The sequence below is a fragment of the Ascidia mentula genome, chromosome 9 (assembly GCF_947561715.1).
Source record: "Ascidia mentula chromosome 9, kaAscMent1.1, whole genome shotgun sequence".
NCBI lineage: Eukaryota > Metazoa > Chordata > Ascidiacea > Phlebobranchia > Ascidiidae > Ascidia > Ascidia mentula.
Window position 1 is genome coordinate 8859025 of NC_138574.1, and position 13105 is coordinate 8872129.

Here is a 13105-nt window from a genome sequence, read left to right on the forward strand (position 1 = left end):
GTCGTTGAAACAAAATTCCATCACGATTTCTGACCAACGCACGACAGATTTTTGACTTTTGCACGCAACTTAACGTTGTGTCGAAATGCTTTGATTGTAGCTGCAGTAGTGAACTGCAAATTCGTAGATTTTTCACGATAAAGTGACGTATGTTTGTTTCGCACAATTACGATTTCTATCCTGATGTAGGAGAAGTTTCGTTGACTGGCAAGGTCTTAACACGTAATGCGATTTTTTGCGTGGACCACCCGGATAATCACAACAAGTTTACAGGATTAAGTTTGTCTGATTGAAGTTTTTGTAGGGGCGGGAAAGTGTGGATAATGTGAAGTTGGAAGAAATGTGGCGGCATCTCCTTCACCAAACATCCACCCAATAACTAGGTTACATCCGAGAGCGGAGAATTTTCGTGTGTTTGCTATAGAATTTTGCGATTGAATAATCAACACAAGATGCAGACAGACATTGTTGTTTTTTGTGAAAACGTGTTCAGCATAAGTTAGCATAAGGTTATGATGTGTCAACGGGATTCATGCGATATGTTTCAGTTGAACGCCCAACATCCAAATACAATTGAAAATACAACAAAAATAGCATATGTTTCAGGTTACACAAAATAATCAAAGCGGTTTGTACAAAAAAATTCACGAAATCATGCCAAACAGTTGTATAATAAACAACACCAGCCACTATTGATACAAAATTCGTACTCATAAACCCGCACATCGCGCACCTGTTCCTTTAATGGCGCGTCGAATCAATTCACGTGTGTCATCAACGTGCCTCGGCGTACACCCTGACCCCTCTAGGTGCCAGCACAATTGACGTCACACCACGCAGATCTTGCTCCACATTGTCAGGCGCCGCCAAGCGGAATTCGAACTTTTGTAGCAGTCGCACGACGAAAAGAAAGTGTTGCATGGTCGCCAGTTGGCCACCGAGACAATATCGTGGGCCTATAGAAAATGGTATGACCCGCTCGGATTTTACAAATTGGCCGTTGTTGTCGATATGCCTTTCGGGTTTAAATTTTTCCGGTTTCCTCCAAAGCTTAGCGTCGTTATGAATGGCCCACAGGTTGGAGATTACTGTCGTGTCCTTGGGGATGCGGAAACCTTGCACGTAAACCTCGCTTGTTGATTTGTGGCTGATTGAAAGTGGGAAAACAGGCCTCATGCGAAACGCTTCCTGTGCCACAGCTCTGGCGTAATGCATTCCATCAATGTCGGACATAGAGGGCGCTTTGTCGCCGATTCTGGTTTTTATTTCGTCCTGTAGCATTTTTTGTCGTTTTGGGTGCGCGGCCAACATCACAACAGTCCAGGCTACGGCGGTCGCCATAGTATCGGTACCAGCTAAAAAGAGATCAGTGACGTAGTTGGTAAGTTGCTTTTCGTCAAACCCACCATCTCCATCGGTTGAGGAACGTCTCATTTTGGCGTGAAAACCGTCAACAAAGTCATGACTCTCAGCGGAGTGAATATGATGCAGCACCAGATCGGTGCGGCGACGCTGCGAGGCCCGGGCAGAATTAGCAAAAAACGCCGACGCTTGGTCCCCCAGTGGAGCGTACGGACAGGAGAAGACACCTCGACATTGCTGATTGTAGATCGGGTCCATCAATAAGCGAAGTAGCTCTTTGCGATCCGCGCTTTCTTGAATCGGAAATCCTGAGAAAAGGTTAAAACAAAATTTAAAGCCCAGATGGAAAATATGAAAAATTCATCTTGCAAAACCTTCTTGAAAATATCTTTACCTAATAAATAACTTTTGCATGTTGTGTATAACTAATATCGTTTCGATACTATAAAAAATCCCTCTGAGTTGTAAAAATTACAATAATTCAAAACTCTAGGATAGAAAACTTACCACAAACTACCATGCTCACAATATTGAAAGTAGCAAGGGTTGTGTGTTCCGCTGGAAGAAAACTATCACCTCCACAACTTTTCAACCTTTTAGCCAATTCCTCGCACATCTTATCTGCCTCCTGAACTATTACAGACTCTACGTCCTGCTTTTCAAAATTCTTCAGTGCGTTGATTCTTGATTTTCGTTGCTCTTTCCATTTTGGCGAGTAATCAGCAAAAGCGGTGTTGGTGTTCGACTCAAAGCGACCCGACAGACAGTCGCCCTTTTTCGAAAAACCCTCCTGCACCGCTTCAAATGTATTCAACACAACAACCCGAATTCCGCCAACCTTTACATAGAATACCGGGCCGTATATCATCCACCCCCATTGAGCTAGGACCCTTTCGGCGTTGCCTCCCATTTTGACTAGATTTCCAACAATTGGAAGGCCTTCAGCACCTGGGGGAAAGCGCCATGGAGCTTTTCTGGATCTGTACATTGCAGCACAAAGTAGCAAAACTATACAGCAAGTTGTCCAAGCACAATTAAGCCCAGTCGGCATCCCGCTACTGTTAATTGAGAAGACGTCAAACATTTCGACATATAGTTCAAAACGTTTTCTTCCTAAAATGCAAACATTTTCTTGTACGAAATGTAAAAATAAACTTTATTTGTTCCATGTAATTACAGCATTACATTTTTGTAAGCAGCGACCAGTTACAAATATTATCTTAGGTTTCGTAGTGGTTCCACCAACCACGTCAAGTGTGCGCATCGAATATGCTCGATGGTTTTAAAGAAGGGTGGCCTTTTTCAACAATTCCGAGCATTAGAAAAGAGCGTGTGTTCACACGTAGGTCGTGACGCACCAGCACAATTTGACAGATTTTGCATGAAAGTCATACTGCATCTTTTAACTAGTAGAAAGTGCGAAAATGGTTCATAAAGTCCAGGAATTAGAAAATTTAAATTATGCGGGCTTGTTTTAGGTCACCAGTAATTCAAATAACGTACACAATTCGATCTCTGAATCCTATATAACAATTTAATGTTTTGGTGATTGTAAAATGGTTGGCTATTACGCTGTGAACTAGTGGGAGTGAACTAGTTTATGGTCGGGTGATTACATGTGATTTACATCAATTTAGAAACTCTTTTCACGCCAATTTAGCAAACTGACGCATGCCAAGTTTAACTACAGTTCGGCTGGTCTACAGCATGTACCCTATTGCAAGATGGTCTTAAATTTTGCAAACATTTATCTTGGTGACGTAGGCCTATACCGCGCTCCCATATTTGGAAATGCAAAAAATGCAGTCACGCCTTCTGACTAAATGAAATATTTTCAACACCTTTTTGTTATAAGCCGATCAGCTAGATTTAAATCACGTCCAGTCTTCACCTTCCCGTGGCGAGTGGTCAGTTTATGTTTGTTCAGTTTTGTAACAGGTTTCTTCGTTTCCTGTTGCCACTTAGTTTACGGCTGGAGGTGATGACTGATGCCACAAAAATAGATCGGTGTCAACTGGACAGACCACACTGCATGTTTGTGTACAGTATCAGTATTCTTAAAATATGTATAGGAATCTCTCTATAGTCTTATGGCAACAAAGGCTTGGTATCTGATTTCTTAACAATTTATATTATAGAAAACCTATTAAGTCATTATTCTTTCTATAAGATAAGCAAAGCGGAGGTAATAATATGAATTGTGTAAGCTGCAGACAGATGGCCACTGTTTCGACCTAAAAGGTCTCATCACTATTGGTTGAGCTTTGCTTGGCCATAGTGTTTCCACCTTGTTTTCTCCGTAAGGTTGCACCTAGTTTGGTGCCCAACGGATGACGGTGATTGTATAGTCACCACAAAGTGGACGTCTTTGCTTGGCCGTTTGGTCAGCAAAGTCGTCTGAAAGTCACACCAGCTGCACTGATGAGACCTTTTAGGTCGAAACAGTGGCCATCTGTCTGCAGCTTACACAATTAATCCTTCTGTTGTTTCTGATATATACATTTCGGCACTGTTAATATCTCTGAAAAAACAACGCGGATTAATATCAGTATTGCTTTGTTTCAGCCTTTGTTAAACACATTCTTATATGATTATATAGTCACCACAAAGTGGAAGTCTTTGCTTGGCCGTTTGGTCAGCAAAGTCGTCTGATAGTCACACCAGCTGCACTGATGAGACCTTTTAGGTCGAAACAGTGGCAATCTGTCTGGAGATTACACATATTCTTATATGTCCGTCTACAGATCAACCAAACAATAAATGGAGACTTAAAATATATATTTGGTATTTACAAAACCCACACAACTTACAAAAGACGTATTAACGCTTGGGACACCAAAACTTGTGTTAATATCCACTTAATTATGTACCAGTCTGTCAGTAAAGCTACTGCAAGACTTGACAATAACAACTTTTGAGGAGAAGCTAAAACGGTTTAAAGAACATAAGGTGGTCCACGAAACGCCAAAAAAGCATCGCAACAGTGTATTTTCATCAGCAAAGAAGCAAGCTAAGACGGGAAAAACGTATTTGTTATAAGACAGGACGAATAAGTGGGTGCAAGCGTGCCCTTATGCATTGGGCATAAAGTTTTCCACGCGTTCCAACAGGGCCTCTGAGTAGCCTGGGCTGTAGTAGCGGACGATCTCTTCGGGAAAGCAATTGTTAATGGCGGTTATGTACTCGTGCAAAGCGGATCCGGGGTCGGATTTGATCTCCTGTACTTTCTTCAAACCACCGCTTGTCACAAAAATGCGACGAGCCTTGCTGTCGTGGGGAAGCACCTAAAATGTATGATATTTGCATTTAAACACACACAATGTTGCTATTACAATACAGGTATTATGTTCACAAAGTATTTGCCACAAATATGCCACATGCAACGAAGATGGTTTTGTACATGTTTACAGTTGCTTTTTGGAGGTAATACCTTGCTATATTGACCAACCACATGCTTGAGAACATTTGCAGGAGCATCATGAAGCAGTGGCTCCAATGCTGGAAGATGAACACACTTCTGAAGGATGTTTTTCAGAGCTTTCTTAGACTGTAAAAGCAAAAAACATTGAGCATATTTGAACCACAAAGGCCCATTTTGGCCATTGATTAGTCTTCTCAACTTAAAAGCATAAAATATATTTCAAACTATTTAATTAAACATTTACTTTGATTTGTAAATCTTCTGAGCTGCTAGCTGCCAGGTATAGTTGTAAAAGTCTGGGAAGCACATTGGCAACTGCCACAGCCTTTGCATGTTCCGGTGTGTGGCGCCCAATTTGCCCCAATGACCATGCAACGGCTCCTTTGATATGATCCTCAGACTCTTCAGTGAGAGTAATGGCCAGTTGATTGACACCCTGGAACAGTTAAATGATGATTAAAAAATGTAAACACAACATATTTGTATGTTCTTAACTTGGTTTGTAAAAATGTTTCAATTTTAGTATTGCACAAATTATGTACAATGTTTACTTATCCAGGTTTGTCAATATCAAACATACTTTGGAAACAATGACTGCCATTGCAAGGTTTTCAGAATGTCCGGCAATGTATCCCAATGTCATGACGCCAGGAAGTCTGACATTTCCCTTTGATTCCCCAACATAATCAACGATTGCTGCAACACCACCAGCATTCACAATCAATTGTGCCAACTGCAAAATCAAACCAATAAAGTAGATGATCAGTTACCAGGGCTATATCCATGTAATACTTGCCTCGGGTGTGTGTTTAGCAATCTCTCGGACAAGGGTGGCAACATTTTTTCGGACATACTCATCAGGGTCACGAAGGCAAGTTAGAACTGCTGGGAAAATCTCAGCTTCCACAACCATTTCAGCCAAATCAACAGAGTGTTTTGAGATTTGGCTTAGTGCAGAAAACACTTGCCTCTACAATCACAAATCATATTTTTGTGTTTTTGGTATCATTTTTATCATCTTTTTTTAATTACTTGCTAAACATTTGTCAAAATATGAATGGTAAAAAAGATCAAGGAAAATTATATATCAATGTTGAATGAGGCATTGATGCTTTTGATCTTGTAAATGAAACATCGAATCACATTAAGAATCACACACACTTTGTTTTTACCTTCAGTTTTGCATCAGGGTTAAGAATCATCTGAGCCAGGTGAGCAATTGCACCAGCATCAACAACAGTCTGTGCTAATTCAGGACTGTGCTTGCAAACATCACTCAGTGCAGAGGCAGAAATGCGCTTCAATGAAAGTTCAGGCTCTTGTATGCATAGAACAAGAAGGGGCACAGCACCAGCATCAACAACAGCTTGGGAAAGTTCTGAAATCAAATTGTTAAATGAAGACTTGATGACAACAATATGGGTGCAGTATGGGATGCATTTTTAACACAGACCTATGTTTAAACTGATGAAAGAAGAGATAATTGACAACCAAATTCCATATTTTAGAAATTGGATTACGTACCTTATGTTTAAAATCCAGGATTATGATAAAATTAACTCACAATATAAGTACAAAGAAAGTCTTTTTTGCGCACCTGCATTGTGCCTAGCGATGTAACCAAGAGCCCATGCCGTGGATTCCTTGACACCAGGATCAAATTCTTCAAGGCAGATAACAAGAGCATCCAGTGCTCCACAATCCACCACTGACTGAGCAAGCTGTGGAGAGTGTTTTGCCACAGCACGCAAAACAAAAGCAGCCGCCTTTTTGTAAAATCTCTGCAACAGAAATAAATCCATGATGTAACTTGAACAAATACATGGTGTTTATGATCAAAATAACCAGTAAACATGTGAAATTTAGTCCAATCACAATTCATACATTTTGTTCTGCCAGGGAGTAAACCAGTTGTGGAAGAATATCTCCCTTTACCACGGCTTCAGCCAAGTCATCATTATAATTGGCAAGGCGACCCAGGGCCAGTGCTGCTGTTTGTTGAACAGTGGGCACCACATCTAGCAGGAGGGGCCTCAAAAGTGACATAACACCTTTGAAATACAAATGTAACTTAAATAGTTGAGCTTGAGCATAATGTTAAGCTGTCACTATAGCCTATAATAATGCATGCACAAACATTATTCAAAACCAACACAGCTTTGGATACACATTCAAATTGGATACTTACCGGCATTTTGGAGTGTTTCGATGTTCTGAGGTCTTGTTGACAGCTCAGCAATCGTCTGAACAAACTGTGTGCGAGCTTTCTGGTATTGCTCAAACACTAAAAAGCGTTGAAATAACATAAAGTATACATGACTCTTTGAGCAAAAAATACAATATATCATTGATTGCCCGTTTTAAGTTAGCCTATTTTACAGATTTATTTGTAAGATACTGTACCTTGAAGAACTTGACGTTGACTCATAATGAAGATTTAATGTTTTAGAAGTAAAAGTTAAAGCTCTGTTCCAAATTTGAGTATTTCAGTATCCCAAGCGACCGGCAGTCTTTCTCTCTGTTACCATCCAGACGGAATTTGTGATCGATCAAGCTTGACTGAAAACTACAACTTGTTGCTAAGCAACAAATCAGAAATAAAATATTAAATAGGAAATTACGGTAAACGTTGTAGCACCACGTTTCATTTTTGTTATTTTATTTATTTATTTTTTAGACTTTGAACTTAAATTTTGAATGTTAATGGGTGTAAAAGAAGAGTAAAAAAAATCATATACTTCTAAGGAAATACATTTGCTAAAAAACAAATAAAATTTAAATCACGTACTTTTGACAGTCGAAAAAAGGTATTTTTTGTACACTCGTTATTTTCGACACAATAATTATTGTCCTTTCCTGTCTTGATGGTATTTCAATATTTGTTGTGCGTAAGATTTCGATGAGTCAACTGTTTTGTAAATTGCGATCACGTTGAACTGATAGTAAGAAAATAATACAGAGAATAAAAGTTAACGGAACGTTGCTCAAGGCCAAAAAACAGGAAGAAAGCAAAATATATATTATATACTTACGATCCTTGAAAAATAATGGCAGACGACGAATTGGCAGCGTTTCGTGCTCAACGCATGCAGGAACTACAATCGCAATATGGGGTTTGTTTTAATGTTTATTACTTAATGTTGCCTTTGTGGTCCATGTTTATTTTATAACGTATATTACTGAAATTTTAACACATGGCTAACAATACAGTTAAGTCCCACCTACAACGTCCATCGTTGCAATTTTGGTAAAAATTACTTCAGTCAAAATGACTTTTCTTAAAAGGCATATTTATTTCAGGGAGCAAATCCAGAACAACAAAAACAGAAACAGGAAGCCATGCAAAGGTATGATTTCAGTATAATGTGTGTTGCTGTTTGTAATTAAATTGTGTTCATGTTTTGTAATTAAAAAGACAACAGGATATGGTCAATGGAATGCTATCCCAGATTCTGAGTCAAGATGCAAGAGCAAGATGTGAGTGCTTTATTATACAAAGGGTATTTAATTCTTAATGGTGTCATGAATCTGTGTCATATTTCTGTACAGTAAACAGCATTGCTTTAGTAAAACCTGAAAAGGCCAAGCAAATAGAAGCAATTTTGGTTCAAATGGCGCAAAGGGGACAAATTGGAGAAAAGGTTTAGTATGTTTTATTTTAACATCTCTGAACTTCTGTGCCCTTTACTTAGCGTAAAACTGTTATTTTAGATGTCTGAACCACAGCTTATCGGTTTGTTGGAGCAAGTCAGTAACAAACAATCGAAAACCACTGTTAAGGTTCGTGTGACTCAAAGTTAAGATAGTTACCTGCTTAACTGTAATTTTTTTGTCAGTTTGAAAGGCGGAGAGTGATGGATTCTGATTCTGACTGAAACCCTTTATTTGAAGTTTCTTTTACAATATTATTGGAAGCAGTGTTTTCCTGAGGTTCAGAGGCTTAACACACACAAGCAAAAACAAGAAATTGCATGTTAATGTCTATCTCTTTTGTGGACAATCACCTTTAATCTATGTTTGGTATCATGGCCAAAAGACCTTGGCAGCATTTTATTTAAAGTATACTTTTCTCTTTTTTTAAAAATCTTCACACAGTTAAAAGTGATTTACCTGAAAACATATATGATGATGAAAAAAGATTGCTTTGTTTGTGCAGTAACTTGCATCTGGCTGTTGACAGTGGCCCAGGTTTCGTTTTGATATTGTTTGCAACTTCTTGCATGTGTGTGCTATTACTGTCAGTACTACGCAAGGGGAATTTTGGATGTGTCCGTTTTCACTAAATGTGTCATTAAATTAAAAAAAAATTATTATATGTACGTGTGATGTGAGTTGACAAAAGATTTTATTGACATACAAATTACACCAAGTTTACACAAATCTTCCACAAACGTCTTGAAATCTGAATGTCCTCCTAAAATTCCTTTCATTCCTGCAATGTAGTATTTTTTTGTTTTATGATGTTTTTATTGGTGTAACAGTATATATATACTTCACTGATTTTTGTAAAATGATATAACCACCGCATGGATTATCGTAGAAAATAACTCCACTAATAATATTTTATCAATTTTATTGAAAAACTGTACTCACCGAAACGTGAACCGCTGATCTTAATTCCTTTTTTATTCTTGATACTTGGCCTGACTATCAAAGCACCCCACGCGCCACAAGCATTTCACGACCCAGCAATCGTACACAGTCAGTCATACGCACACACACAGCATAAACTCTGATCTTTCTAAAGTTCTCTATACACTTACCCCTTGCGTGCTGTAATGGATTGAAGAGCCGTACTCTCCCATTTCCACATCAAAAGAGCTGCTGCTATTGACCGCAACGTCGCCTAGCAACAATACAAACAAAATATTTGATTTAATTTTCTTGGTAGTTAATCGGTGTCAATATTTGGGTAATAGCTTAAAATCGCATACCCACTTGTCTCAGGAATGTAAACTATTATAAGTAAGAAACGATGACGAAGTAAAAACAAACCACACAAATGTATCACCTTCAAGACTAAGCTTTCTGATTTCAGTTCGAAGTGAACCAACCACACTGTCAAGATCGGTAAAGTTTGATACGTAATAAACTCGGTCGTTGGAATTTGTTCCTGTTGCAATCGTCTGCAAACAATTGGGTCATAGTAAGTTCACGCAGTGCATCCAGTTTTAACAGAAAAACAATCATTTTAACATTCCGCCTACCTTAAGTTCGTTGACGTCAGCATCCCCCACCCCAACTGCGAATGTTGTGATACCGAGAGAACGCACGTAGTTAGTCGTATCCTCCAAATAGTCATGGTCCGACGATCTACGAGCATATTATTGTTAGCAAGCAATGCACCTCTTGGCAGCAGCATACGCTCCAATTACTTACGCCCCATCGGTGAGAAGAACCAACACTTTTGCGACTGATGGATCGTCAAAACGATTGGAAAGCATGAAGTTTTTCACTGTTATGTTAAGCGCCCTTGACGTATCAGTTTCAGATCGAAACCAGAACATTCCGTCAACTTTGTCCTGGAAATTTTTGGATAAGTTGTGATAAATGAAGGGACAAAATATTTCAAATGAAATATATAGGCTACTACCGAATGCAAAAAAAGGATAATTTGGATTTGATGTTTTTTTGCATTGAGATTTGCCTTTTGTTCACGGTATACATTTTTTTCCTTGTTTTGTTAAAAAATGTTCTTTGATATATCTTATTTGAGAATAAATACAGCAGTGCAAAATTGATGTTGTACAGGTGTTTAACAGTATTTTACTTACGTTAAAACAAATGTGATCTCGGCATTCACCAAGTTTAACGTACGTTTTGATGGCACTCTGTTTCAAGTCGTCTCTGCAAGCAATAACCTTTTAATATTGATCAGTTTACGATTTCTACCAAGCTATGCAAACCAACTGCATTTAAAAATAAAACGAATCCTTTTACAAGTTAATTCTTTCGACGTTATAATGTTTGGTTGAATGTGACAAAAGACACTTACTGGGATTCGTAATATTGTGAATATTCGATAACACCGACTTGAGTGTTCCCGCTACCCAACTCAAAGTTGGATACAACATCTTTAGTCCATGCTTGAATTCGTCGAAAGTTGGTCATTCCAACTGAGTAAGATCCATCAAGGAGCAGAAACAAGTCAATTTTCAGTACCGAGCATGCTGCGCAAAACAGGCTACATGATAATCTTACATGAACAAAAACTATGCCCAATATTTGATTGCACAATGCTGGTTTGTATTCCTTGTAGTCCTACTATAAATTCTTATTGGTGATTATGAATTTCAAGCATATTTTTAATTTTAATTTGTTTTTGAATAAAACTTTTGTCTGCGAGTATAGAAAAACTTTTAACGATATAACCAAAGTTATTTGCAGTATTCTGCTTTCAATATCTTACTTGTGCCGGATGTTTTTTGGTCAGTCAGCCATCCAGAATTTACACGATTGTAACAATAACCGGGCATGTAATTGGCAGATGTACAATGTTGCACTTTGGCCGGGGAGCATGCCTAAAACACGAACAATTGCATTTGTGATGTTGTGCCCAAAATAGTTTCGTCTTCGAGTTGCTGTTATATGTACGACCCGTTAAAACAAAAATCTCACAAAAATACTTTTTTGTAGGGTTCATTTGTTCGCCTACATTTGATTAAAGTCCACTGCTGAATTTTGTAAGCTTGTATAATGTGATATGTATCCATATGATACGTAACCACTTACATTCGAAAGGCACCCTATAGACCTAAACAACAAAAATATATCGATCCTCACTTACCGCCAGAGCTCCACTTGGACTTCTGCCTATGATTTGCCCGAACGAATCTCCAGGTGTAGAACTTGGGTTGCTGATCGATGCACAGTTGCTGTTCGAAGTATTTGTTGTTGAAAATAGAGATGTTGCGCCGCAGTTAAAAATTCCACCCTTGGCTGCGATAAAAGTAATTAAGTTTATTTGGAAAAAAAGCTTCTTGTGCGTCATGCGTTTTACAACCTTTCTTACATCTCGACAAACTTATAGCCTATTTTTTATTGAAGAAAATTTGTTTTCTGTACATTCCGACCCATAAGTCGCATGCATAGTTGTTTGTACAAATATTCGTAAAGTGTACCAGGCGTTGGTGAACTGCTATTTGATGCAGCTTGCAATATCAGATTTTCAGCGTCAACCACTTTTGGGGCTCCGATGAGTAGTCTGCAAAATACAACGTGGTGTGACACATACCCTCAAATATTAGCATATATTCCACTAAATTTTGTATTTTCTTGAAAAGTTATTTTGATCTGCAGCTGAAAGTGGCTAAGAGAAAATTTTCAACAAACTTGGACCAGATTTCTTTGTGGGAGTTTTTCCCAAAAAAATATTTTACGGTTTTCAGTTTGCAATAATACGTATTGTTTTGATTTAGTTAAAATGGGTCAGAGAAACTTTAAGGTTTGGATTTTACAAATTTCAAACGAATAGTGGTTACTTGTACGTTATCACTGTTGTTTTAAATGTTACGCAGGAAGCGTGAAAAGGGCTAGAATAAGTAGGCTAACAATAACTTCTATGTCGGGTTATGACCGATATGGGGGCTTGTGTAACACATTCCCCTGCAACAGGAAGTTAATGACGACGCAGTTCATGATTTCCTTGACAAAATCGAAAATTACGCATGCAGTCGAAACGAACAATTTCACCATTTTTCGAGTGCCAAGTGGAATTGTACGTAGTTTGATGACATATTATGACGTAGCAGAGTAATGATGGATGTGATTTAGGTAGGAACAGGATGTCACGCGGTTAAATGTGACGTACCCCTATAGCAAAACACGCAAAATCGCCTGTGTTTGAAGTCATTCTGATGGAGTACCTGGGATTTGTACCGATTTTAATTACTTTCCCGTTAATCAGCACTAGATACTTGACAGATGCAGAGATTTAAAAAAAATTATAGGGGGCGGAAAGTAGTTTGGCACGCCGTTGAATGTGACGTACCCCCACTTAGCAAAACACGCAAAATCGCCTGTGTTTGAAGTGATGCTAATGGAATACCTGGGATTTGTACCGATTTTAATTACTTTCCCGTTAATAAGCACTAGATACTTGACAGATGCAGAGATTTTAAAAAATTTATAGGGGGCGGAAAGTAGTTTGGCACGCGGTTGAATGTGACGTATACCCCCCTTAGTGATATACGTAAAATCGATGATGTTTGTAGCCCCTCTGATATAAAATGTGGGATTTGCTGCCAGTAATTTGTGTGTACTAACCGTTCAGTTTGATTTTGGTTGAAATAATTAGACGTACTGTGATTTATAGGCAGAACA

The 13105-nt window shown here is 38.5% G+C and overlaps 4 protein-coding genes across 4 annotated transcripts; 1 reads left to right on the forward strand and 3 right to left on the reverse strand.

Moving 5' to 3' along the window:
• Positions 1 to 774: 774 nt before the first annotated feature.
• Positions 775 to 2413, reverse strand: LOC145914515 (cytochrome P450 2U1-like). Its single transcript, XM_083002336.1, has 2 exons — positions 1870 to 2413; positions 775 to 1670 (listed from the first exon to the last, which is right to left on the reverse strand). The coding sequence occupies exons 1-2, from the start codon at positions 2411 to 2413 to the stop codon at positions 775 to 777; spliced, it is 1440 nt and encodes a 479-aa protein (XP_082858462.1).
• A 1716-nt stretch (positions 2414 to 4129) lies between these two features.
• On the reverse strand, positions 4130 to 7325 carry LOC145913197 (sperm-associated antigen 6). Its single transcript, XM_083000766.1, has 10 exons — positions 7187 to 7325; positions 6972 to 7067; positions 6668 to 6834; positions 6381 to 6564; positions 5956 to 6161; positions 5580 to 5753; positions 5364 to 5516; positions 5028 to 5219; positions 4793 to 4909; positions 4130 to 4646 (listed from the first exon to the last, which is right to left on the reverse strand). The coding sequence occupies exons 1-10, from the start codon at positions 7209 to 7211 to the stop codon at positions 4434 to 4436; spliced, it is 1527 nt and encodes a 508-aa protein (XP_082856892.1). The 5' UTR covers positions 7212 to 7325; the 3' UTR covers positions 4130 to 4433.
• A 372-nt stretch (positions 7326 to 7697) lies between these two features.
• LOC145912951 (programmed cell death protein 5-like) lies at positions 7698 to 9052 on the forward strand. Its single transcript, XM_083000420.1, has 6 exons — positions 7698 to 7896; positions 8084 to 8130; positions 8199 to 8260; positions 8333 to 8424; positions 8495 to 8563; positions 8620 to 9052. Exons 1-6 carry the CDS (start codon positions 7831 to 7833, stop codon positions 8656 to 8658), a joined length of 375 nt encoding a protein of 124 aa, XP_082856546.1. The 5' UTR covers positions 7698 to 7830; the 3' UTR covers positions 8659 to 9052.
• A 91-nt stretch (positions 9053 to 9143) lies between these two features.
• LOC145914516 (integrin alpha-1-like) lies at positions 9144 to 12478 on the reverse strand. Its single transcript, XM_083002337.1, has 11 exons — positions 12468 to 12478; positions 11905 to 11987; positions 11571 to 11722; positions 11193 to 11304; positions 10779 to 10953; positions 10558 to 10630; positions 10163 to 10305; positions 9991 to 10096; positions 9795 to 9909; positions 9547 to 9629; positions 9144 to 9185 (listed from the first exon to the last, which is right to left on the reverse strand). Exons 1-11 carry the CDS (start codon positions 12476 to 12478, stop codon positions 9144 to 9146), a joined length of 1095 nt encoding a protein of 364 aa, XP_082858463.1.
• Between the last annotated feature and the right edge of the window lie 627 nt (positions 12479 to 13105).